Consider the following 27,325-nt stretch of genomic DNA (forward strand, 5'->3'; position numbering starts at 1 on the left):
CTGTCAGGTATTATCTTTTCAAATGAGAAATATTCACTAACAGGGATGTAAATACATTTGTGCAAAAATATTGAGGTAAATAATAGTGTATATTGGGAAATTCTGCGATCTTTTATTTCAGCTCATGAAACATGGTACCAACACTTTACATCTTGCGTTTATGTTTTTGTTCAGTAGAAGAATCTTTGATGCAGTTGTGTGGCACTGTGATACACATGCCACCTGCTGACAGACGTTTGTAGTGCAGCCTGGTGAAGACACGTCAATCTGAAGCAACATCAACCCATTGGCTGCATTCTATCACGTGTGTGGATCTGAAAATGGCGTCTCCAAATGGAGGTAAATTCTAATTTCGTTGAGTGTATAAATTGACATCTTGATACCGAGATACTAATGAAACCAGTATGCTTCGTATTTCTATTTGCTGAAACATTCTGAGTTCATATGTTGTACAAATAATGTCTTACGTTTTTCACCAGGCTATGCTCACACAACAGGTTATGTCAGACAAACCAAAACAAGCCTGCTAGCAATGCCCTTCTTCCTACTTGATAACTATGCAGTTTGTCTTATTAGCCATCTCGGCCTATCCAATTTAACCGTAACGGCAATTGTAATGGACACTGCCATAGCTAGGTGGTCAGCAAAGGAACAGTAGCTGTAATGACTAATTCATGTGCATGCTAGTAGCTAGCTACAGACCGTACGCCAGATAATGTGATATAACCAAAGATTGGGTGTCCAATACTGGGCGTTACAAGAAAGCCCCATACAAACCACCACCAATAGATTTGTCAACTAACCTGTTGTTGGCAATGCTTTCTAAGTTATTGATTCTGTGAAAAAAGTACCTATCTTGGCAATGTCCGTTTCCAGTTGCTCAAAGATCATCCATGTTTTGTACCTTCCGAGGGAGTTCCTCTCCGTTTTAGCTGCTGCACATCTAGCATTTCCCAACATCTTTGCAAGAAATCTATGTGATGACAGTGCATCACACAATGTGACCAAAACACAAGGTCTTCACACATGCAAGTGGCATATCTCACTCGATGCTAAACATGGATTTAATATCTGAGTTTTTGCCGGATTTTGTAGAACCACCTGTATGGAGGTACATTTGTGTCTTTTCCATACACCTGCAACTGGAAATTGACATTTCTAAGATACTAGTAAGTTCTTGATTCAGCGAAAAAAATTAAGACAAGAACTGGTTAGTTGAACAAAAAGGTCTGTCTAGCTATAGAATGTAGACACCAGTAGTTGGAACTGGTTCAGGGAACAGAACCGAAAATTGGAAAATAAAACAATTTTGAGGAACAGAACTGAGAACGAAAGTAATCTATACTGTTCCGGGACGAACCAGTTATTACCGTTTTCCAGTCCCACAAAAAAACGCAACAAGGCGCCATTACATAGTCCTCACTGTTACTCTGAAATGTATTCCAGTGTCTACCTGCCAGTTTTTGTGTAGGCTACCTTCCCCTCCCTCCGAAGCATGCATAGTCTAATGTAGCTACTGACATTACGGGCATGATTTAGAAATTAGGGAGAGATTTTTTAATTAGAGAACAATGGATTAACATTTTCAATGTCAGTTAAGGATACTATAGTTATCACGTTTCACATTGGATTTATTAACTACAAAAACGTAAGACGTCTTATTTTAATTCTGGTGCCACTGCTCACACAAGTTTGTCTGGTCTAGCGCTCAAACTCTAGGCAGCATTATGTGTAATGTAATGGAACTGAGAGTCATGATCAAGAGCTAGCTCTGGTCCAAAGTTAGTTAAGCCAACTCTCTGAAGTTCAAAGTCATTCAAAGTTCCTTCATAGAAGCTGCTCCTCCGTAGGTATAATTCTGTGGGCCTAATTCAGACAATGCATGTCATAAAAACAAGATGCCCAGTGCTCACCTGCAAAATTTCAGTCGCATGTCGCACCCTACTCTACACTTGTCTGTCCAATGCATGTACATAGCTTTCCCGCTCCATAGCAAGCAGCTCTATCCATTGGTGAACTCATTTAATGTCGTTTTCAGAGGACTAAAAAGGAACAGAAAGGAACGATATAAACCGTTACTTATTTGGGGTTCGAAACAGGTCAGAACTTTATTTTGCTGGTCGGACCAGTGGAACAGAATTAAAACAATAATGGTTCTGTTCAGAACTAAACTATTGGAAAATAATTCCGGTTCCAACCCCTGGTCGAGCCTTTACAAAGCCTGCACTCAAACTCACTGTAAATGGAGAAGAAAGGATTATGGCTCCTTTCATAACATTATGTTAAATTCAAACCCAATCCCTAATTACTTGTACTAAATGAGCCCTGTTCATGTAGCAAGCAAGCGCAATGACTCAGCGTGAACAGCACTTAGCTAAAGGCTGCTCTTTCACATTTATTAGTGTTGAATCGGTTGATGACGACTAAAATACATTTTCCCCCTTTGTAAGGTGATGATTTTGAGTCCTCTCTGCTGAGTTTTGAGAAGCTGGATAGAGCATCTCCTGACCTATGGCCAGAGCAACGTAAGTTTGTCTTCTCCTCTGTGTTCGCTTCATTAAGCCTATCATTTCAATTTACTCATTCCTGATTCTGATTCTCACACAGTGCCAGGAGTTGCAGAATTTGCTGCATCTTGCAAAAATGTGAGTGTTTTTCAAAGATCTATAGCTAGTGTTGATAAATGAATAAACCTACATGGCTGAGAGAATGCACATTCTTCTTCTTATTTTTTGTCTTGCAGCCAATTACCAATTCTCCACCCAAATGGATGGCTGAACTGGAGAGTGAGGACATTGAAATGTTAAAAGGTAAAGTACAGTAGTGTCATATGGTACACTTACTGTTGAGCATTGCCTACTTGTGAAAATAGACTAATAAGTATTCACTGACTGTACTCCAACTCTATTCCTCCCACAGAGCTGGGGAGTCTGACCACAGCAAACCTGATGGAGAAGGTCAAAGGGCTACAGAACCTGGCCTACCAGCTGGGCCTTGAGGAGTGTAAGTATACACACATGATACACATACACACTCACAACCAGTTGGAGACCAGAGCCCTGCACGAGCATATATAGTGCCTTGCGAAAGTATTCGGCCCCCTTGAACTTTGCGACCTTTTGCCACATTTCAGGCTTCAAACATAAAGATATAAAACTGTATTTTTTTGTGAAAGTGGGACACAACCATGAAGTGGAACGACATTTATTGCATATTTCAAACTTTTTTAACAAATCAAAAACTGAAAAATTGGGCGTGCAGAATTATTCAGCCCCTTTACTTTCAGTGCAGCAAACTCTCTCCAGAAGTTCAGTGAGGATCTCTGAATGATCCAATGTTGACCTAAATGACTAATGATGATAAATACAATCCACCTATGTGTAATCAAGTCTCCGTATAAATGCACCTGCACTGTGATAGTCTCAGAGGTCCGTTAAAAGCGCAGAGAGCATCATGAAGAACAAGGAACACACCAGGCAGGTCCGAGATACTGTTGTGAAGAAGTTTAAAGCCGGATTTGGATACAAAAAGATTTCCCAAGCTTTAAACATCCCAAGGAGCACTGTGCAAGCGATAATATTGAAATGGAAGGAGTATCAGACCACTGCAAATCTACCAAGACCTGGCCGTCCCTCTAAACTTTCAGCTCATACAAGGAGAAGACTGATCAGAGATGCAGCCAAGAGGCCCATGATCACTCTGGATGAACTGCAGAGATCTACAGCTGAGGTGGGAGACTCTGTCCATAGGACAACAATCAGTTGTATATTGCACAAATCTGGCCTTTATGGAAGAGTGGCAAGAAGAAAGCCATTTCTTAAAGATATCCATAAAAAGTGTTGTTTAAAGTTTGCCACAAGCCACCTGGGAGACACACCAAACATGTGGAAGAAGGTGCTCTGGTCAGATGAAACCAAAAATGTTACTTTTTGGCAACAATGCAAAACGTTATGTTTGGCGTAAAAGCAACACAGCTCATCACCCTGAACACACTATCCCCACTGTCAAACATGGCGGTGGCAGCATCATGGTTTGGGCCTGCTTTTCTTCAGCAGGGACAGGGAAGATGGTTCAAATTGATGGGAAGATGGATGGAGCCAAATACAGGACCATTCTGGAAGAAAACCTGATGGAGTCTGCAAAAGACCTGAGACTGGGACAGAGATTTGTCTTCCAACAAGACAATGATCCAAAACATAAAGCAAAATCTACAATGGAATGGTTCAAAAATAAACATATCCAGGTGTTAGAATGGCCAAGTCAAAGTCCAGACCTGAATCCAATCGAGAATCTGTGGAAAGAACTGAAAACTGCTGTTCACAAATGCTCTCCATCCAACCTCACTGAGCTCGAGCTGTTTTGCAAGGAGGAATGGGAAAAAATGTCAGTCTCTCGATGTGCAAAACTGATAGAGACATACCCCAAGCGACTTACAGCTGTAATCGCAGTAAAAGGTGGCGCTACAAAGTATTAACTTAAGGGGGCTGAATAATTTTGCACGCCCAATTTTTCAGTTTTTGATTTGTTAAAAAAGTTTGAAATATCCAATAAATGTCGTTCCACTTCATGATTGTGTCCCACTTGTTGTTGATTCTTCACAAAAAAATACAGTTTTATATCTTTGTTTGAAGCCTGAAATGTGGCAAAAGGTCGCAAAGTACAAGGGGGCCGAATACTTTCGCAAGGCACTGTATTTTAAGGCCTACCCATGCCCGTGATACTCAGGCCCTACCCTACCCGGGCCCGATTGCTTCTGACAAATTTAAGGCCCTGCCCGAAATTAGAAATAGTTTCCTCCTTTAGTAAATCCATAACTTTCTCACTGCGCGCTGCTCAATCTGCATGCGCTCTGCTCATGGCGGCTCTGGATCTGTGAGTATCCATAGCAACGGCTCCGTTTGAGCTGCTCTGCTCATTGACGAGACATACAGAGAGCGGTTAGCAACTTTTCATCACTCTAAACTCTTACAAAACTCAATGAACTTTATTATTTTCTGTGAAATAATCTCTCTCGTCTTATATTTGACGAGGTTGAAGCGCTTCTGACACCATGTTGTGATCTTAGTCAGATACGGTTGACTGTACTGCGCAGCAGAGCACAAGGAAATGACTCCGCTTCAAAATGTTGATGATCAATTTAGTGATGCCCTGCCCGTACCCTAGTTATTGATGATAAAACAGCCCTAACCAAGGCCCATCAGGCTCGGGTCGTGTAGCAGAGCTCTAGTTGTCATTCCATAGGCTACCTCTAGATGGTGCTGCTAGCCTTATGGCTAATTTATGTCTGATCAGTCAAGGAACATCTCAAGTATTTGCTACAGTCATTCAACTCATTTTACATTTCACAAAGTCGACACCGCTTATTAAGATTCAATGTATTTCTACTCTTTCTGAATATTGTTATGACTTAGACAGAAATAGATTGTAAATGGAGAGTATTGGAGTGATTCCTCATGAAATCTAGACACAAAAATAATGTGATTTTTGTAATTTTCACAAAATGTGATCCATTGAATAGTCCATTGGAGGATGGATTGTTGGGATATATTTGACATTTGTATCTAAAAGCATAATTGAGAAATAATTAAAGTTGGCATATTTATGACATTTTAGCCTTAACCAAAGACTCCATAATTTTTCATCTTTCATCAGATGCTACAAAGAAAAAATGGTGTCATTTTAAGCTTTACTGCTTGCTCTGTAATATTTTGACTTAAATATATATATATTTTATGAATATTGAAACTTCTAAACATGAAAAAAAAAATGTTTTTAATATTTTTTAAATATTTAAATATAATGCCTTCAGAAAGTATTCAAACCCCTTGAAGTATTTTACATTTTGTTGTTACAGTCAGCCATCTACAGTACTCACAATACCTCATAATGACAAAGTGAAAACATATTTTTAGATTAATTTTTTAGCATGTTTTGGAAATTAAATACAGAAATATCTCATTTAAATAAGTATTCACCCCTGAGTCAATACATGTTAGAATCACCTTTGGCAGCAAATACAGCTGTGAGTCTTTTTGGGTAAGTCTCTAAAAACTTTGTACAACTGTATTGTACAATATTTGCACATTATTCATTTTTTTATTCTTCATGCTCTGTGAAGTTGGTTTTTGACGATTGCTAGACAACCAGTCTTGCCATAGATGTTCAAGCCTATTTAACTAAAAACGGTAACTAGGACACTCTGGAACATTCAAAGTCGTTTTGGTAAGAAACTCCAGTGAATATTTGACCTTGTGTTTTAGGTTATTGTCCTGCTGAAATGTGAATTTGTCTCCCAGTGTCTGTTGGAAAGCAGACTGAACCAGGTCTTATAGGATTTTGCCTGTGCTTAGCTCTATTCCGTTTATTTTTATCAACAACAAAAAAAACTCCCTTGCCGATGACAAGCATACCCTTAACATGATGCAGCCTTCACCATGCTTGAAAATATGAAGAGTATTTCAACACAACACTTTGTAATCAGGGTATAAAAGTTTATTTCTTTGCCACATTTTGCCACAAGGACAAATGTCCTTTGTTTCTCTTTGTCATTTAGGTTAATATTGTTAGCTACATGCAACTATCATGTTGTACACCAAAGACATGTGTGCAAAGCTGTCATCAAGGCCAAGGGTGGCTACTTTGAAGAATATCAAATATAAAATATGTTTTGATTTGCTGAACACTTTTTTTGCTTACTACATGATTCCATATGTGTTGTTTCATAGTTTTGATGTCTTCACTTATTCTATGATGTAGAAAATTAGTAGGTGTGTCCAAACGTTTGACTGGTACTGTAACTCAGTGTAAAACGACAGCAATTCAACATTGCATTTAGAAGTTTGGTAATGTAGTGGCAGGTCTCACATAACACAACAAGTATTGAAGCATGTGATGGATGCAAAATGTGGATTGACAGATTTTCTGCATCCATTGTCCTAATCCATAAAGTGTGGATTAGAGAGATGTAGCCTAGCTAAGTGCTCCTTTTTTTCCTAAAAGGAATATGGGTACTTAGCTCGCTATGGACAAGCACACCATGCACAAACCCAGAAACAAAACGCTGTGACAGAGATTTGATACAGACTTAAATCATTTCCTCTCAAATTATTTTTTTTGCTGCCAAAATTAAAGTATCGTTGAATTCTAACTATGCATTTAACATTGGCTGCACTCGTTTTGCACACACTCTTGTTGTAGAATAGAGCACTCCCTTAAATCAATGCTCTCTGGGTGGAGTTCTACCTTAAATCTGGACTGGATTTAGCCTCCATTCAATGCTTAAACAGAAACTGTAATCTTGTACAGTGAGGATGAGGAACCCTCTGTCCCCCTGTGTGATTCGGAGAGATGTAGAGCATGTTGGTTATGCAGAGGGGGTGCAGGGCTGATAGGTCCCGCTCCACAGCGAACTCACCGCTGATTTGTCAAATTCCATAAAGACAGAATGATTAAAGTAGACTCATTCTGGAAAGGATTATTGCAAACATGATTTGTCTGGGCTTTGCCCTGCTCGCTCATAGAAATGAGAGATATATTTTTGTTTTTATGGCAACGTTTATGTTGATCAAGCAAGCAAGCTACCTCGAGATATAGCGCATGACTTGACCGCTTGAGTGACAATGAATTGCCTCAAAGTGCACGTAGACTTGGTGGGGATGACAAAAGCAATGACACTGCTCGAATATCTCATTATTATGCATCAGGCATTATGAAAGCTCAGATTAGTGTCATTGATTTCAGCATAGCTGTAGATAACACATTTAATCTGCTTATTCCAGGCTCATATTTACAGGTCAGGATCCGCTCTGTCTACCACACATATTCTAGCTAAATATTATAACTAAATACAAATTAAACAAGCTGATCATACAGTCTGATCCAGGGTCTGTGGGACCAGTCTCACCCAAACGTGATAAGCTTCATTTACAGGCATTTATGGGAAAATGACGCTATCTGATGTTCCTCACATTTTTCAGATCAGCTTGTCTCGTGCCCTGAGCATGCAGTGATCTGTTAATGTTCTTTCATTTGATTAAATGCTTCATGTTGTCTACCATACGACATATTTGTTAGTTATAAAGATGTTAGCAGCCATAAAGGAAGGGATGTTGTCTTTGCAACCATGTCATGTACCTCGGGATGAAGTAACACAATGATGGTTATTATCGGTCTCAGAGCAGCTTGTATTGATGCCTTTTTGATGTGCTCTCGTTTAATTTTCTTGTTTTCCCGGCTGTCAGAGGAGGCCTTGTAAATCTCAGCTACTTTTTCATCATGTTTGTTTCCTCAGAGAGAGAGAGAGAGAGAGAGAGAGAACACAAACCAGGGCAGGGGACACGATTTACGACCCCCCCCTTTAAACATGTGGCGCATTAAACTGAGCTGGTTAATGGGCAGAGCACAATCAGCCAGTGAAAACACCCGCCTTGATGCCTGTTGAGGAAGGGGAAGGGCCAGACCTAGACACCTCTGACCTAGAGGACACTGATTTCACCTGAACCTTCAGAAGGACTTGGAACACCAGCCTAATGTCATGTAAAATGGCTAAATGTAGCCTAATCTTTGGAGATCCAAAGGCAGAATACCTGTAGAACAGAGGCCCCAAGTGTGGAAGGCAAGTGGGGCAGCACTGCATGTACAGTGGGGCAAAAAAGTATTTAGTCAGCCACCAATTGTGTAAGTTCTCCCACTTAAAAAGATGAGAGAGGCCTGTAATTTTCATCATAGGTACACTTCAACTATGAGATAAAATGAGGGAAAAAAATCCAGAAAATCACATTGTAGGATTTTTTATGAATTTATTTGCAAATTATGGTGGAAAATTAAGTATTTGGTCACCTACAAACAAGCAAGAGTTCTGGCTCTCACAGACCTGTAACTTCTTCTTTAAGAGACTCCTCTGTCCTCCACTCGTTACCTGTATTAATGGCACCTGTTTGAACTTGTTATCAGTATAAAAGACACCTGTCCACAACCTCAAACAGTCACACTCCAAACCACTATGGACAAGACCAAAGAGCTGTCAAAGGACACCAGAAATAAAATTGTAGACCTGCACCAGGCTGGGAAGACTGAATCTGCAATAGGTAAGCAGCTTGGTTTGAAGAAATCAACTGTGGGAGCAATTATTAGGAAATGGAAGACATACAAGACCACTGATAATCTCCCTCGATCTGGGGCTCCACGCAAGATCTCACCCCGTGGGGTAAAAATTATAACAAGAACGTTGAGCAAAAATCCCAGAACCACACGGGGGGACCTAGTGAATGACCTGCAGAGAGCTGGGACCAAAGTAACAAAGCCTACCATCAGTAACACACATTACGCCGCCAGGGACACAAGTCCTGCAGTGCCAGACGTGTCCCCCTGCTTAAGCCAGTACATGTCTAGGCCCATCTGAAGTTTTCTAGAGAGCATTTGGATGATCCAGAAGAAGATTGGGAGAATGTCATATGGTCAGATGAAACCAAAATATAACTTTTTGGTAAAAGCTCAACTCGTTGTGTTTGGAGGACAAAGAATGCTGAGTTGCATCCAAAGAACACCATACCTACTGTGAAGCATGGGGGTGGAAACATCATGCTTTGGGGCTGTTTTTCTGCAAAAGGGACCAGGACGACTGATCCGTGTAAAGGAAAGAATGAATGGGGCCATGTATCGTGAGATTTTGAGTGAAAACCTCCTTCCATCAGCAAGGGCATTGAAGATGAAACGTGGCTGGGTCTTTCAGCATGACAATGATCAAACACAACGCCCGGGCAACGAAGGAGTGGCTTCGTAAGAAGCATTTCAAGGTCCTGGAGTGGCCTAGCCAGTCTCCAGATCTCAACCCCATAGAAAATCTTTGGAGGGAGTTGAAAGTCCGTGTTGCCCAGCAACAGCCCCAAAACATCACTGCTCTAGAGGAGATCTGCATGGAGGAATGGGCCAAAATACCAGCAACAGTGTGTGAAAACCTTGTGAAGACTTACAGAAAATGTTTGACCTCTGTCATTGCCAACAAAGGGTATATAACAAAGTATTGAGACAAACTTTTGTTATTGACCAAATACTTATTTTCCACCATAATTTGCAAATAAATTCATAAAAAATTCTTCAATGTGATTTTCTGGAGAGAAAAAAATTATAATTTCGTCTGTCATAGATGAAGTGTACCTATAATGAAAATTACAGGCCTCTCTCATCTTTTTCAGTGGGAGAACTTGCACAATTGGTGGCTGACTAAATACTTTTTGCCCCACTGTATATTATGCATGCACATATGTGTTTGTGGCAGCCCCCCCCCCCCCCCCCCCCCTGATGGCTGTGTGATGCTGCCACAGTGTTCCCCAGGGGGGACCTGGCGCATGCCTCCTCCCCAGACCCCAGCTGCTGCCTCGACCTGTGATGAATGCCCCTGTTGTGGGCCGCTGAGCTCGGCATCAGGCCCTGGGTCCCGGGAGAATGCTGACTTCTGTGATAAGTGCTGTTATTGGAGGTAATTGAAAGGGGATTGGTCCTGAGGGACAGGCCTCAGGCTGCTGCTCTAACACACTTGTAGGTTTCACTGATCCCCACCACCACCACCAGCTGACTGGACTGACTGGGACTTGGCTCCTTGCTAATGCAGTGATATCTTTATCTATGATGTGGCCAGAACAAGCAGCTTCCCTATGCAGAGACCATTTAGTGTAGACTGATATCATTTTTCTGTCAGATGATGAGGACACGTACTGTACAGAACCAACCTCCTGATTTTTCACTGCAATGGATTTATTGTTGTAAATAGATTCAGATTTAAGTAAAATTTACCACATTTTTTTTTTTGTGCCTGTTAAAATTTCTAAATGGTTTGAAACAGAATTAAAAAAGATTTTCATGCAGGAATAAAAGTGAATATTTGCAAATTGGCTATTAACTTCACCTACACAATATCATATGCCTAGGACTATACATCCCTTTTAGAAGGGTACATAAAACATTGGCAAGTCAAATTCAAGGACTTTCAGGAACTTTTTTTAAGCAGTTCATTGAAGGACCTCTGTTATAGAATTGTAAAGACAGAATTGTAAAGACAGAATTTAATAATATAGAGGGGGGGGGGGGGGGGTCTTGCCAATGCATTGATTTTCAAATTATTATTACATTCTAAAATATGTGAGAATAATGTGGACATTACCTGACTAAATAGATTGGATGGGCATTTTTCTGTAGCCTATGTGGCCGACGGAGGCACACATAATAAAGCCATGAATAGCGATAGAATTCATCTCACCATTTGAATCTCACCATCTCTGTTTTTATAATGAGAAAGTGAGCAAAAAACTGGTTCCTTTTTTATTGGAAGAATTTGTCAATTTGTCAATCAATTGAAGTGGCAGGAAACAAACGAAAGTGGCCACATCTCACAAAAACGGATAAAATTGAGCTCTTGGAAAATTATAAGGGAGCAGGAGAACTTATAAATTGGCTACAATATTTACAAGGACTTTTCAAGCACCAAATTTATTAAATGTCTGATTTTCAAAGTAGGCCTATTCAAATACTTGAATTTCTGACCTCCAAATTAAAGTTCAAGTAGGCTACTTCAAACCCCTTGTACTGTTTAAAATTGCAGGTGTAACATGGAAAACAAAATGTATTTCTCATGTTATTTCATTACCAAGTTATATTGTGGGTAAACCCACTGGGGTATGTAATTTGTCATTATATCCAGAATAATTAATAGGAATAGCGTTGGGTGTTGCGCAAAAGCCTATCTTACACAATTGAGCGCAGTAGACTCGGTGTCCAATCCGAGGCACAAAAATATATGAAAACATGAACTCATTACCTTAATACTTTCTCTGTTAAATCTAACGAGACCCCTGCTCTAAATCAAGCAGACAACAACAGATTATCAACATCATTTTGCTAGGGATTTTTGATCCAATGTGAATCCAAGCACAACTGTCTTCAGCAAACAAGTGACACACAAATATTCCTTGCAAACTCCTTTTTTTCCAGCACTTGAGCTGTTGTTGCATGGCATGCGCTATCACAACAGCTGTTTGTCACTTGACTGTCCTTCCCTCATGGATCAGATGATGATGTGTGAAAATATCATGGTGTAACTAATCAGCTGGACACCAAATGCCCATTGAATAAGTGTTATACATAATTATTGAAGAACCACGTTAATGACAGTATTGATTTAGGTTTTAAGTATCAAGGTAAGGTGACACTTTCGGTTAGAAGCATGCGATTTTGCAATCTCATACATCATTTTTGATTTGTGTGCCCATGAAAACTGTTTTCACCCCGTAACATAAGGAGACACGAAATGTTACCTAGTTACACTGCATTTCTGCGATCTCAATACAAAAAACTGTCTGACAGCTAGATCCAGGATTCTTACAGGGTTCAAGTTCAATATCTAATTTAACTGATTCATACTTAATATATTACATAATGACAACTTGCACTGCCATAAAAGCAAGGACAATAAAAGTAACGTTTTATGTCACACAATTTTTTGACAAATCCGTCAAGACACCAACCATGATAAAGGGTTAAACAGGTTTTAATCAACTCGTGAATTTGATTGAATATAGCTATGTTCTCCCCGTATATCTTTGTGTAATGAGATGAAAAAAATGGCAGATTATGACCAATGACTTATCAACAGCTGTAACAAGTTGTCTAGTGTAGGAAATCCTCACTGGTGCACTAGTTTATATAAAGATCAATTTGCATGTTAAAGTGCTTAAAGTGCATATTAGTCTTGTTAATTAGTCTTGTTAATTTTTAAGTATTGCACTTGAATAAAATACTTTCTGTCTCTGGTTTTTCCTTTTGGCTGCCTGTAGCTATGGACAGAGGGGAGGGGTTGGAATTTGGTGTGGGGTGGATGGAAAGAGTCTGATGTGATTTTAGTCGCCTTCTGCAGAACTCTGCACAGGTGAACAGATGACAGGTCTTGCTGCTACCACATTATTTTACAGCAAGACCTGCCAATCTTCCTCATGAGGCTGTCATAATCATCCAGGTAATCCTCCAGGTTTGGTTTGATACAAGGGAACGCCAGTCAAGACCAATCCTGCTTAGTATTGGCTGGCGGTGGCAAAGAGCTGTCCTGGTCTAAACACCACTGTGCTGCCACCACAGTACAGCCAGGATGACCCCTACATCCCTGCCTATGTGGAGTTGAGGCTGAAGGTCAGTGCTGACAGCTCCTAATGGCCCAGCATCAATCTCCTTCCTATTAAGAGGCCAGGGCTGCTGAATATGATTGCATTCACACTGGCCCATGGTGCTAATGTGCCTTCATCAATCCATCAGGGCGGCCTGAGCAACCACGGGGCGGGCCGTTATGAAGTTCTGCTCCCTGACAACCTCTGAATGAGGAACAGGGGACCCACCCCCTCCTCTCCTCCTCTGTCCTCCTCTCCACACAGGCCTGCTTTATGAGCTCATAGTGGAGATGAATAGCAAGGCCCACCCGCTGGAGAATTGTCCATGGTGAAGACGCCATTAGGAGTGGCGTGATGGGAAACTGAAACGAGTCTAACGATGATGTGTGTTAAGTTTTCTGTATATTTTTTGGCTATTTGAGATGCATACTTTGGGGGAAATGTTGTTTGGCTTGAGGAGATGAAATTGCTGGTATGAGAAAATTGTCCCTAAAAAAAAACATTTCTGTTTAGCAAAATATGTACCAAGTTAATCCAGAAGCCTCAAACCAGTGTTGCATGGTTAACGCAGTTTAGTTTCCTGACTGTTTGTTTAGTGCAGCTGTTGAAGCATGTAGCGACAGTCAGTGCTGAATCGCAATCGTACAATCAGAATAGTGGTTCATCAAACTCTTAATTCTTCAGTTCACTTTTTGCCATTTTGAATGTTCAACTATTACACTAAGATTGTCTAAACAGCCTAGAAGCTATGGTGAGGTGCCCTCTGTATCAGTGTTGGAGGTGTGTATCATGGTAGAGGGAAAGAGAGCTGCACATACCGCCTGTTCTTCAGCCCTGCCTGCCTGCCGCCTCCCTGAGCAGATCGGAAATGACACCTCATTTCCATAAACGCATTAGGAATTCATTGGATTTTCTTTCCCAGCTAATCATAGTGGCGGTGTAAAACCTTTTAGGCATTTTAATGAATGAATTTTGACTGATTGCCTATTAATAAGGACACCTCTTGAACAGGGATAGGCTATGGCATGGGTGGGGAGGTGTAGATGTGTTTGTTTGTGCGAGCGTGTGTGTCTCAGTGCACACAAGCAGGAATATATTGGAGGGAGAGAAGAGGGGGGAGAGGAGCGCTCTCGGTTGGGACATAAAGAGGAACCAGTGGCTCCCCTGGGAAATCACTGGCTGTGTCTGCATCTTAAATATCCCTGTGAAGTATCAATAAGTAGGTAATTGAATTGTGAACACAAACATGAGCGTCAGGTGTAGGCTATGTTTTGCGAGGCGGGTGTGTATATGGGAAGGGGGGGGTGAGTGAATGTGTTAATGGGGGAAGGAGGGGTTTGTGGGGGGTGTCATCCCCAGGTCCCAGGGGAAGTGGACAGTGAGAATGGATGTTAAATCCATTAAGTAAAGCTTACAACCAGTAATAGCTGAGTGGCACTTAAAGATGGGCAGCAGGGGTCAGATTAGTCTGCTTGAGTCTTAATGATAGTGAATTGTGGAAGTTGGGGCTGGAGGCTGGGACGCCAGTTAACCCAGGTGTTCATCTGTCTCTAGGACTAACAGGGGTCTGGCTGGCTCCTCTGGCGTGTGCCTGGAGAGGTGAAGCGGCCTCACCATGATTACTACCATTCTACACACGGGGGGTGTATGTGATAATGACACCCAGATCACCCACTCCAAATGGTAGGAAGGTGATGTCACACATTTAGGCTATACATTTACATTGGGAGAATGCTATTTTGAGAAGTGCTTGTGGACGAATATTGTATTCAGTATTGGATATTCATTTGGTTGAGGGGGACATTTTGTCATTTTATTTCCCATCAGTCCCATGTTGTGATGGCATCCCCAGGCCAGCCCAGCCAGTGCTAAATGATAATTAGAGCTCAACTAATCAACAGGGTGAAGACATGGCCCTCACAATCCATAAGGTGTTATTTAGTATGGCTGGCAGCTGTAACAAGTCACTGATAAATAAGTACAGAATTAGTGATTGACCTTTGTAATCAACTAAACACATCTCTAACTCCCTCTAATCAGTATTGATTGCCCCTGCTGTGTAACAGCGTCTATGTGCGGGCATGTGCACATTGTGGGGGGGGGGGGGGGGTCTGCGATCTATGTTGGTGTCTTCCACTCCGTTTGTGAGAGTCCAGTTGCCTGAGGGTGGCTGACCGGCTGATCATTTCTCTTCCCGCTTTTAATATTTATCTTACAATGTCACATAGAAACTCAAATGATTTGCAGAGGCGGATGCTAAACTGAACTCGTAATTAATGAGTGGCTCAGAGGGGTTAGTCTTCATCAAGGGGGGGAGGTGGGGGGGTATACAGCCACAGACCAGGCTGCCCTCATTTATTGTTGGGGGGATCGAGAGAGATACGGAGGGAGAGGGCCACCAGTCTCTCCCATTAGTAGGCCTCTCCAGAAACCAGTGGTCCATTTAACACGCTCTTAGCAGAGAGATCAGAAAGATAAACTGGGATTAGGAGACCAATGACTCAATAGTATTCTCTAAATCAGGGGTATTTATTTGTTACGGTGTTTTCACATATAGTCCTCAGTCCTCTTTAATGTGAACTCGGTAAAAAAAAAAAAAGAAGCAAAATAACTCTGTTCTCTTTGTATTCACACTGCCCTTGCATTTGCATGAGGACTCAACTCTTTTGCCAGTTCACTTCACCTTTTTTGAGGTCTGAGTCCTCTTTGCATTCAAATTAGTATGTCCTGGAAGGAACCAAGATATTTTTCCAACATTCACTCAATGCACTCTGGGTAAAAGTACAGGACAAGCCATTCCATCAGAATGTGTTATCGGACAGCTAGATATACCAACATTTTGTAAACTAATTGATTTAGTTAAAAAACATTATTGTATTCAGAAGATAATATTAACATGTAAATATCATTGATAACAGATTAAATAGCAGAATAATTTACTGGAGATTAAATAATGCTGTAGGCCTACCTGAAAATTGTGCACCCAATGTAGGCTACTGCCCCTTTAAGAGATGGAATGAATTTTGTACCTTATGTTTTGATTATCAGCAACTATGTTGTTGTCTTCTCACACCATTCAAACCCCACAATTGAATAATCAGTTTATGAATCTCTCTTAGCCTATAGATCAATATATTGCAAACAAATAATCTCAACATTCGTGTCAGTACAAAACTGGAAGTAGTCAATATCCAAAAGCAGTTTTTTCTACGAACCTGCACATCATCTTCTCTCTCCAATGTGAGGGGTTATGGCAGGGGAAGCAGTGTTGCAGTTGTCTAGTGTGAGGGGTTAATGCAGGGGAAACAGTGTTGCAGTAGTCTAGTGTGAGGGGTTATGGCAGGAGAAACAGTGTTGCAGTAGTCTAGTGTGAGGGGTTATGGCAGGAGAAATAGTGTTGCAGTAGTCTAGTGTGAGGGGTTATGGCAGGAGAAACAGTGTTGCAGTAGTCTAGTGTGAGGGGTTATGGCAGGGGAAACAGTGTTGCAGTAGTCTAGTGTGAGGGGTTAATGCAGGGGAAACAGTGTTGCAGTAGTCTAGTGTGAGGGGTTATGGCAGGAGAAACAGTGTTGCAGTAGTCTAGTGAGAGGGGTTATGGCAGGAGAAACAGTGTTGCAGTAGTCTAGTGTGAGGGGTTATGGCAGGAGAAACAGTGTTGCAGTAGTCTAGTGTGAGGGGTCATGGCAGGAGAAATAGTGTTGCAGTAGTCTAGTGTGAGGGGTTATGGCAGGAGAAACAGTGTTGGAGTAGTCTAGTGTGAGGGGTTATGGCAGGAGAAACAGTGTTGCAGTAGTCTAGTGTGAGGGGTTATGGCAGGAGAAATAGTGTTGCAGTAGTCTAGTGTGAGGGGTTATGGCAGGAGAAACAGTGTTGGAGTAGTCTAGTGTGAGGGGTTAATGCAGGGGAAACAGTGTTGCAGTAGTCTAGTGTGAGGGGTTAATGCAGGGGAAACAGTGTTGCAGTAGTCTAGTGTGAGGGGTTATGGCAGGAGAAACAGTGTTGCAGTAGTCTAGTGTGAGGGGTTATGGCAGGAGAAACAGTGTTGCAGTAGTCTAGTGTGAGGGGTTATGGCAGGAGAAATAGTGTTGCAGTAGTCTAGTGTGAGGGGTTATGGCAGGAGAAACAGTGTTGCAGTAGTCTAGTGTGAGGGGTTATGGCAGGGGAAACGGTGTTGCAGTAGTCTAGTGTGAGGGGTTATGGCAGGAGAAACAGTGTTGCAGTAGTCTAGTGTGAGGGGTTATGGCAGGAGAAACAGTGTTGCAGTAGTCTAGTGAGAGGGGTTATGGCAGGAGAAACAGTGTTGCAGTAGTCTAGTGTGAGGGGTTGTGGCAGGGGAAACAATGTTGTAGTAGTCTAGTGTGAGGGGTTAATGCAGGGGAAACAGTGTTGCAGTAGTCTAGTGTGAGGGGTTATGGCAGGGGAAACGGTGTTGCAGTAGTCTAGTGTGAGGGGTTATGGCAGGAGAAACAGTGTTGCAGTAGTCTAGTGTGAGGGGTTATGGCAGGAGAAACAGTGTTGCAGTAGTCTAGTGTGAGGGGTTATGGCAGGAGAAACAGTGTTGCAGTAGTCTAGTGAGAGGGGTTATGGCAGGAGAAACAGTGTTGCAGTAGTCTAGTGTGAGGGGTTAATGCAGGGGAAACAGTGTTGCAGTAGTCTAGTGTGTGGCGTGGGAACCTGGGAGGCTTTGTGTTCACATTGCGCGAAAAAAGGGAACTGGGCCTGCCGAGTGGTGCAGCGTTCTAAGGCACTGCAGCGCAGTGCTAGACGCTGCGTCACTTCAGACCCGCCTTCCTCCTGGCTACTCCAACCCCGGCCAACAGCTCCGCCATCCCCCCGCAGCTACTCGCCCAAGCCTCCCCAGCTTCTCCAGACAGCAGATGTTCTGAAAGAGCTGCAAAACCTGGACCAGTACAAATCAGCTGGGCTAGACAATCTGGACCCTCTCTTTCTAAAACTATCCGCCACCATTGCTGCAACCCCTATTAGCAGCCTGTTCAACCTCTCTTTTGTATCGTCCGAGATCCCTCGGACCGCTGCCGCGGTCATCCCCCTCTTCAAAGTGGGTGACACCCTAGACCCAAACTGTTACAGACATATATCCATCCTGCCCTGCCTATCTAAAATCTTCGAATCCCACCGTACCTTCACCTCTGTGCAATCCGGCTTCCGAGCCGGTCACGGGTGCACCTCAGCCACGCTCAAGATACTAAACGATATCATAACCGCCATCGATAAAAGACTGTACTGTGCAGCCGTCTTCATCGACCTGGCCAAGGCTTTCGACTCTGTCAATCACCGTATTCTTATCGGTAGACTCAATAGCCTTGGGTTTTCTGACGACTGCCTCGCCTGGTTCACCAACTACTTTACAGAAATAGTTCAGTGTGTCAAATCTGAGGGCATGTTGTCCGGACCTCTGGCAGTCTCTATGGGGGTACCACAGGGTTCAATTCTCGGGCCGACTCTTTTCTCTGTATATATCAATGATGTCGCTCTTGCTGCGGGCGATTCCCTGATCCACCTCTACGCAGACAACACCATTCTGTATACTTCTGGCCCTTCCTTGGACACTGTACTAACTAACCTCCAAACGGGCTTCAGTGCCATACAACACTCTTTCCGTGCCCTCCAACTGCTCTTAAACGCTAGTAAAACCAAATGCATGCTTTTCAACCGTTCGCTGCCCACACCCGCCCGCCCGACTAGCATCACCACCCTGGATGGTTCCGACCTAGAATATGTGGACAACTATAAATACCTAATTGTCTGGCTAGACTGTAAACTCTCCTTCCAGACTCATATTAAACATCTCCAATCCAAAATCAAATCTAGAATCGGCTTTCTATTTCGCAACAAAGCCTCCTTCACTCACGCCGCCAAACTTACCCTAGTAAAACTGACTATCCTACCGATCCTCGACTTCGGCGATGTCATCTACAAAATAACTTCCAACACTCTACTCAGAAAACTGGATGCAGTCTATCACAGTGCCATCCGTTTTGTTACCAAATCACCTTATACCACCCACCACTGCGACCTGTGTGCTCTAGTCGGCTGGCCCTCGCTACATATTCATCGCCAGACCCACTGGCTCCAGGTCATCTATAAGTCTATGCTCGGTAAAGCTCCGCCTTATCTCAGTTCACTGGTCACGATAACAACACCCACCTGTAGCACACGTTCCAGCAGGTATATCTCACTGATCATCCCCAAAGCCAACACCTCATTTGGCCGCCTTTCCTTCCAGTTCTCTGCTGCCAGTGACTGGAACGATTTGCAAAAATCGCTGAACTTGGAGACTTTTATTTCCCTCACCAACTTTAAACATCAACTATCTGAGCAGCTAACCGATCACTGCAGCTGTACATAGTCCATCTGTAAATAGCCCACCCAATCTACCTACCTCATCCCCATACTGTTTTTATTTTATTTACTTTTCTGCTCTTTTGCACACCAGTATCTCTACTTGCACATCATCATCTGCTCATTTATCACTCCTGTGTTAATCTGCTAAATTGTAACTATTCGCTCCTATGGCCTATTTATTGCCCACCTCCTCATGCCTTTTGCACACACTGTATATAGACTTTATTTTCTCTACTGTGTCATTGACTTGTTTGTGTTATTGGCTTGTTTATTGTTTACTCCATGTGTAACTCTGTGTTGTTGTCTGTGTCACACTGCTTTGCTTTGTCTTGGCCAGGTCGCAGTTGCAAATGAGAACTTGTTCTCAACTAGCCTACCTGGTTAAATAAAGGTGAATAAATAAATAAATCATTAAGTACGGTTTGGTGGGGTCGTATTTTGGAGGACGTGTGGCTCTGGACCTTCGCCTCTCACGAGTCCGTACAGGAGTTGCAGTGATGGGACAAGACTGTAACTACAAATTGGATATTACGAAACTGGGGAGAAAAAGGGGTAAAAGTCAAATACATTTTAAAAATAAGGGAACCAGACCGCAGAAGTCAAACAAACCGAACTCAGACCACATATCGAGATGGTCTCAGTTTTGGTTCGCTTTGGGGGCTCTTTTGATGTGACTCTTTTGGAGTCTTCACACTCCACAAAAAATGTCTGAAAGGGACCAAGTGTGAAAACACCCTACGATGTCCGGAGCGTGCTGGTTTTCTGTTCTGCTTGATAATTAATTGCACACAGGTGTTCCAGGTCTAGAGGGCAACAATGAGAAAATGCAGTGGAACTGGCTTTGAGGTCCAGAATTGAGTTTGAAGGCACTAGAGGTCCTGTCTCCATTCACTGGGGCGGCAGGGTAGCCTAGTGGTTAGAGCGTTGGGCTAGTAACTGGAAGGTTGCAAGTTCAAATCCCAGAGCTGACAAGGTACAAATCTGTCGTTCTGCCCCTGAACAGGCAGTTAACCCACTGTTCCTAGGCCGCCATTGAAAATAAGAATTTGTTCTTAACTGACTTGCCTGTTTAAATAAAGGTTAAAAAAATATAAAAAAAACATGAAGTATGTCATTTGTATATGAACGCGATAAATCTATAATTTTAGGTTAGAGTTTTATCTACACTCGTCTTTTTATTTAGTGTCATCAAATACATGGTCATAGCAGACTACTAATCATGCTGTTGGATCTATCTTCTCTATTTAACGTGTAGATCTCTATTCCTCTGTGCGGTGTGTAGGCCTAATTAGTGATATTTAACACTGTTGTGGTAGCCTTTGGCTCACCAAGCCCAACTCTTCCGAATAGGGAAATTATATCTGTGCACCAGTCGTTTTGGGTCATCCTAATTCATTACATCCCACCTGATACTGATTGTTTCATTCGATCTAAGACCCTGTCTGCCTGTCTGTCCGGGGGCTCTGATTATTTTGTTTAGTGTTATTCGAAGAGATGGCAGCGCCGCACAAAATGTATCAATCCCAATCCAATTAGCGTCATGTTAACCTGATGATGGACACCTCAAGGTGAAGCGGCCCCTGCTCAGCCGGGGCATTATCATTCCAGGCTGGGCGGCTCATCTAAATTACAATCCACCCTGGTTTTTCATTAGCCGCTAACCCCTTCACCATACACCACACCGCTCTGCACAGCCCAACAAACACCCAGACACCCAGGCTGCTCATCAGCTCTGGTGTCAGGTTCAACGAGCAGAGACAGACACTTCTACAACTGTGGACCTTCTGTGTTGGTGGGAAAGCTTGGGACTGTGGTATTTGTATGCATGTTTTTCCAAAAAGATACCAGATGGAAGATACCAGATTCCCACTTGAAATGTGTTGCCTGTATTGCTCTTCATGTCATGGTGGGTATGCTTAGCAACTGTATGAAGGAGGTGGTTTTTGTGCAGGTTCGAAGAGGTGATCCCTGCTCCCCTCTTGGCCCTGCCTGAGCTTTGATTCTCTGCTGGTGCTAAGAGCCTTCTTCTCTTATTACCAAGAACAAAGAGTAATTACTGGGCCTGGATGAGGCCTCTCCAGGGTCACACTGATGCTGGAGGAACATCCCTGTAGCTTCCATTGTGACATAATCTGGCTATTGTTGACTGAAAACCTCCTGAAATACTCTCCTTACCAGATAGAAGCAAAGTGACAAAAGGCCTTCAGTTGGGGCCAATCTGTTGTCGCGCTACAGTATGGGGTTGGCACGAATCCAGAACTATTGCGCAGAGCTTGTTTTGTAGAACCCCACCAAGTGCTTTTCATTATGTCTCTACAATGTACTTCTCCCAGTTCATAGGCTTTTCTAGCTAACCTTTATGGTCTGTGTATCTGATCAGTGTCTTCAGTTCTTACTACGGTATTTCAGTGGTAAGTGTATAGTAATGGCAGTCAGTGAGGAAAAATGTGGATATCGCCATAGTCTCTTACACATAAGACGTTCGTATTCAATTACTTGAGTGAGTGTCATCTTTGGAGAAAAACAATTGTAGGCCTATTTTAAAAATTTAAAGGTTTTGCCTAAATTGTGCCATTTTTACCTACAAGGATATGATATTTTAAATTATTAATTGAATAAAACAACACACTTTAGAAAATTTTTATAACCTTGCATTGAGCTACTGCTGCGCATTTATCCCTCCAGGCTGCCCTGACATCGTTATGTTGTGTTTCCTTTAAAATAGAAATTACAGGCACTCACCTAACAGAGTTTCCACAAGACTAGACAGATCAATGCAAAATACTCACCAGAAAACCTTTTTGTAACAGAATCTCTTCTATCATGGCGAAAATCTGACTTCTCTTTTGTTGTTGCAGTTAGCCAAACAACCAGAGAAAAGCAAGCAGCTGATCTGCTGTTTACACCTTCCATGTGTATTTGCGTCATTCTTATTCTTATTCTTACTGGCCTTCTTTAGACTAGTTGAGTATCTGGAGCATCAGCATTTGAGGGTTTGATTACAGCCTCAAAATGGCCAGAAACACTTATTCTGGTTAAAGACTGTTTGCGCTGTTCTGTGAAGGGAGTAGCACACAGCGTTGTACGAGATCTTCAGTTTCTTGGCAATTTCTCGCATGGAATAGCCTTAATTTCTCAGAACAAGAATGGACTGACGAGTTTCAGAAGAAAGTTCTTTGTTTCTGGCCATTTTGAGCCTGTAATCGAACCCACAAATGCTGATGCTCCAGATACTCAACTAGTCTAAAGAAGGACAGTTTTATTGCTTCTTTAATCAGAACAACAGTTTTCCATTTAAAAAATATGCTGTTTCCAGCTACAATAGTCATTTACAACATTAACAATGTCTACACTGTATTTCTGATCAATGTTATGTTATTTTAATGGACAAAAAAATAGCTCTTCTTTCAAAATCAAGGAAATTTCAAAAGTGACCCCAAACTTTTGAATGGTAGTGTACATACTGAGATGCTTGAATACCTGTATCTGGCTGCCTTGAGACGGCAATCACAATTGTAGCCTATTGTCTTGGTAGCTAGTCTGCATCTTAGGTTGTTTTCCATGCCCAGAATGGAACAGATGTTGGTGTAAATTACCTCCCTGTTAGACATCTCACAAATGAAATGCATGCTTTGCATTGATAAGTGATTCTGCTCTGAAGTGGGGGGCTGTGAGATGGAGTGCTGTAGCTTGTTTTAGTCTAAAACCCTGGTCAAAGCATGTTTTGACAGCATACGGTTTGTAGTGTTCCCAGTAGTGACGCTCGGGTTGGCTCATAACCCGTTGTCCCCGCGGTTATATCCGCAGGGTGGAGGATATTGTGTGGCTGCAAGGCATGTGGGTGGTGGGCAGGTTGAATAAAGAGAAAACAATACCTTAAATCTATGAATGTATAATTATTGTGCAATTTATATGTATAGGCTACATTAAGGTTTTTATTTCATTAATTTAGGCTGTCTGGTATTAGTGCATAAGCCTAAGCTTAACTGTACATGCGCCAAATAGCCTACACGCCAATCACCTAATGCTTTTGGGAAGTTCATGTCAATCCATGGAGGCAAAACGGACATTGTCGAAGTTTAATTCAGTAAGACAAAAGCTGTGAAAGGAGAGTTGAAAATGAACAGAAGGGAGGGCCAGAAAAAGTCATGTTTGGGAAAGATTTGGTGAAGTGGTAAAAGAGGATGACAGCGGTGTGTGATGATTGTGTGGTGCTATACAAATTCGACAGTCACAAAATGGGACTTCACATAGGCCTATGGCATGTCAAGAGAACTGTAGCCTACTGTTAAGATGGGTTAAATGGAAACTGAAATCTGGATACACTTTGTAAGTCTATAACCTCTCACATAGTTTTAATATTAAATCCTGCAGAATAAAAAAATCCCTGCAGTTTTAAAAGAAATCAAATGTAGGCAAAATGTGGACTTGGGAACAGGAGTGGAGAAAAATAATTTATTTATTTCAGCATCTTCAAATCAAATTTTATTGGTCACATATACATGGTTAGCAGATGTTAATGCGAGTGTAGCGAAATGCTTGTGCTTCTAGTTCCGACCGTGCAGTAATATCTAACAAGTAATCTAACAATTTCACAACAACTACCTTATGCACACAAGTGTAAAGGAATGATTAAGAATATGTACATATAAATATATGGATGAGCGATGGCCGAACGGCATAGGCAAGATGCAGTAGATGGTAAAGAGTACAGTATATACATATGAGATGTGTAATGTAGGATATGTAAACATTATATAAAGTGGCATTGTTTAAGTGACTAGTGATACATTTATTACATCCCATTATTAATTATTAAAGTGCTTAGAGATTAAGTCTGTATGTTGGCAGCAGCCACTCAATGTTATTGGTGGCTGTTTAACAGTCTGATGGCCTTGAGATAGAAGCTGTTTTTCAGTTTCTCGGTCCCAGCTTTGATGCACCTGTACTGACCTCGCCTTCTGGATGATAGCGGGGTGAACAGGCTAGAAAAACGTTTCCTTTGTGTGTGTGTGTGTGTGTGTGTGTGTGTGTGTGTGTGTGTGTGTGTGTGTGTGTGTGTGTGTGTGTGCAAGCATTTGTTCTATCAATCTATTACATTATTCTGTTGAGCAAGGAGTTTATTTAGTGTTCTAGGGCAATGAGAATAGAGAAGGTGCATGTATTTAATTATAGACTAACAAATAGCCTACCCAAATGACGGAAATAATATACGCAGAATCATACACTATATATACAAAGGTGTGTGGACACCCCTTCAAATGAGTAGATTTGGCTATTTCAGCCACACCCGTAGCAGACAGGTGTATAAAATCGAGCACACAGCCATGCAATCTCTATAGACAAACATTGGCAATAGAATGGCCTTACTGAAGTGCTCAGTGACTTTCAAAGTGGCACCGTAATAGGATGTCACCTTTCCAACAAGCCAGTTCATCAAATTTCTGCCCTGCTAGAGCTGCCCCGTAAGTGCTGTAAGTGCTGTTATTGTGAAATGGAAATGTCTAGGAGCAACAACAGCTCAGCCACAAAGTGGTAGGCCACACAAGCTCACAGAACCCGACTGCTGAAGTGCGTAGTGCGTATAAATCTGTCCTTGGTTGCAACACTCACTAATGAGTTCCAAACTGCCTCTGAAAGCAAAGTCAGCGCAAGAACTGTTCGTCGGCAGCTTCATGAAATGGGTTTCCATGGCCGAGTAGCCACACACAAGCCTAAGATCACCATGGGCGATGCACTTTGGCTGGAGTGGTGTAAAGCTCGCCACTATTGGACTCTGGAGCATTGGAAACACTTTCTCTGGCGTGATGAATCCCGCTTTACCATCGGGCAGTTCAACGAATTAATCTGGGTTTGGCTGATGCCAGGAGAATGCTACCAGTCCCAATGCATAATGCCAACTGTAAAGTTTGGTGGAGTAGGAATAATGTTCTGGGACTGTTTTTCATGGTTCGGGCTAGGCCCCTTAGTTCCAGTGAAGGGAAATCTTAACACTACTGTATGACTAGGGTTGCAAAATTCCGGGAACTTTTAATTCCCTGGTTTTCTAGAAAGTATTTATTGAAAGTTCATGGAATTTTGCAACCCTAGCTACAACATACAATGAAATTCTAGACGTTTCTCTGCTTCCAACTTTGTGGCAACAATTTTCTATATTTGCTGGTTAGGGTTGGGTGTGGATTTTATCTATCACACATAGTCGGGCGGTTGTGGATGGGTTATTAGCAATTGTGGGCAGGTGAACAAACAGCAGACTAGTTCACTAGTTCGCAGAAGCATATAGAGAATGAGTGGAAATACTTTTAATTAACAAATTGTTTTTAGGTAGGTTACCTCAAGTTGAATAAGAGGTGCTCCAAAACGTTCGATTTCTGAAATGTTCAGTTGTTGATATTTACATTGTATGATTTGTTAATTATCCAGCCAGGGAGATGACCAGGGGGAAGTTCCTGAACATCCTGGAGAGACCCAAGAAGTGAAGACCCCAGGACTGCTCTTTACACAGTATGTCTGCAAAGAGAGTAATACAACACCCAGACGACTGATTTAAGACTCAGAATCAGACTTATGCCTTCATGTATACACTCATACTACAACCATCATCAAGTTCCTGGACTTTTCATTTAAATAGAGACAGTTGGGCTAAATTCACTCACTGCAGAGTTCTCCTCTAACAGACCCTACACACTCTATGCAAATGGGGAGTGTCGTATATGATCCGTTCCAGAATTTGATCCGCACAAAGTACGTAGAGCATTATGTATTTAGACTGTTCCTAGCTGGAGATGTCGCAGGGGCTCTGGCCGCGCTGGGGAGCACTTACTCTCACAAGTTACAAATCTCCACAGGCCACTAATAAGCCCCTAATTGTCTTTCCAATTGACACGGACAGAGCCATCCACTGTCCAAGGGGCTGCACCCCCTGCCTCGTTTGCGTAGTTTGCGTAAAGTGTGTAACGTCCTTAAGAGTCCAATGACTGCAACACTTTTCACCTCCTGTGGTCCTTAAAGAAGGTTCCATTTACTTTTATAATGATTTGAAATGGTGAGTCACTTTCAATTTCCTTTTTAGCTAGCTCGTAGGACTGTTTTGTAAATGAGTGTATATTCTGTATTTATTCATATTTTTTATTTGTATTTGGAGCATTATTTACATTTTGGTAATTTGTAGAAGAAAATTATGTAATAAAGTCTTAACATTTTTAATATTTTTCCTCCATCATTTTAGAGCTGGGCGATAAGGCCAAAATATCATATCGAAGTATAAAATAAAATAAAAATTGACGGTATGATTTGTAGTTTATGTTTTTTGATAAGAAAAGTTTTACATTTGCTTCATGAGTAGTGCTTGACCCTAGGGTTGCAACACACACATTCTAAGTTATTTTAATGGGTCTTTATCCATTCTGATTGTTTTGTAATGTTAAATTGGTCTTCAACCAAAAATAATTTATCAATTTCTGCATTTCCGTCACTGATTTTGAGATCATTTCCACGCTGCCAAGTAGAGCCACACATATGGGTCGTCAATCTAGGCTTTATTTTTAACCAAATGTTGCAATTGTGATTTGACTTGTGATTTAGAGCTAAACACTTGGGTAAACTGTTGGAATCATGGAAATAGAATGATTAGGAACCAACATTTTGATAAGTGTTTCCTAGGGAACCCTATAAGCTTTGGTTACGTTGAACGTTTTCTCTAATCTACTTCACGTAGTTTACATTATTGTTTCATGTAATTCCTCTATGATTTAGAAGACACTGTTGCACAAACAACTTGCTGATTTAGGTCTACGCAATCATTGCAA

The 27,325-nt window shown here is 41.9% G+C and overlaps 1 protein-coding gene across 1 annotated transcript; it reads left to right on the forward strand.

Annotated features, from left to right (window-relative positions):
• The first annotated feature begins 206 nt into the window (after positions 1-206).
• Positions 207-26,809, forward strand: LOC109894511 (protein lin-52 homolog). Its single transcript, XM_020488051.2, has 6 exons — positions 207-339; positions 2,451-2,525; positions 2,608-2,645; positions 2,744-2,810; positions 2,920-3,003; positions 25,941-26,809. The coding sequence occupies exons 1-6, from the start codon at positions 321-323 to the stop codon at positions 25,994-25,996; spliced, it is 339 nt and encodes a 112-aa protein (XP_020343640.1). The 5' UTR covers positions 207-320; the 3' UTR covers positions 25,997-26,809.
• Positions 26,810-27,325: the final 516 nt, after the last annotated feature.

Source organism: Oncorhynchus kisutch, linkage group LG7 (assembly GCF_002021735.2).
Source record: "Oncorhynchus kisutch isolate 150728-3 linkage group LG7, Okis_V2, whole genome shotgun sequence".
Lineage (NCBI taxonomy): Eukaryota > Metazoa > Chordata > Actinopteri > Salmoniformes > Salmonidae > Oncorhynchus > Oncorhynchus kisutch.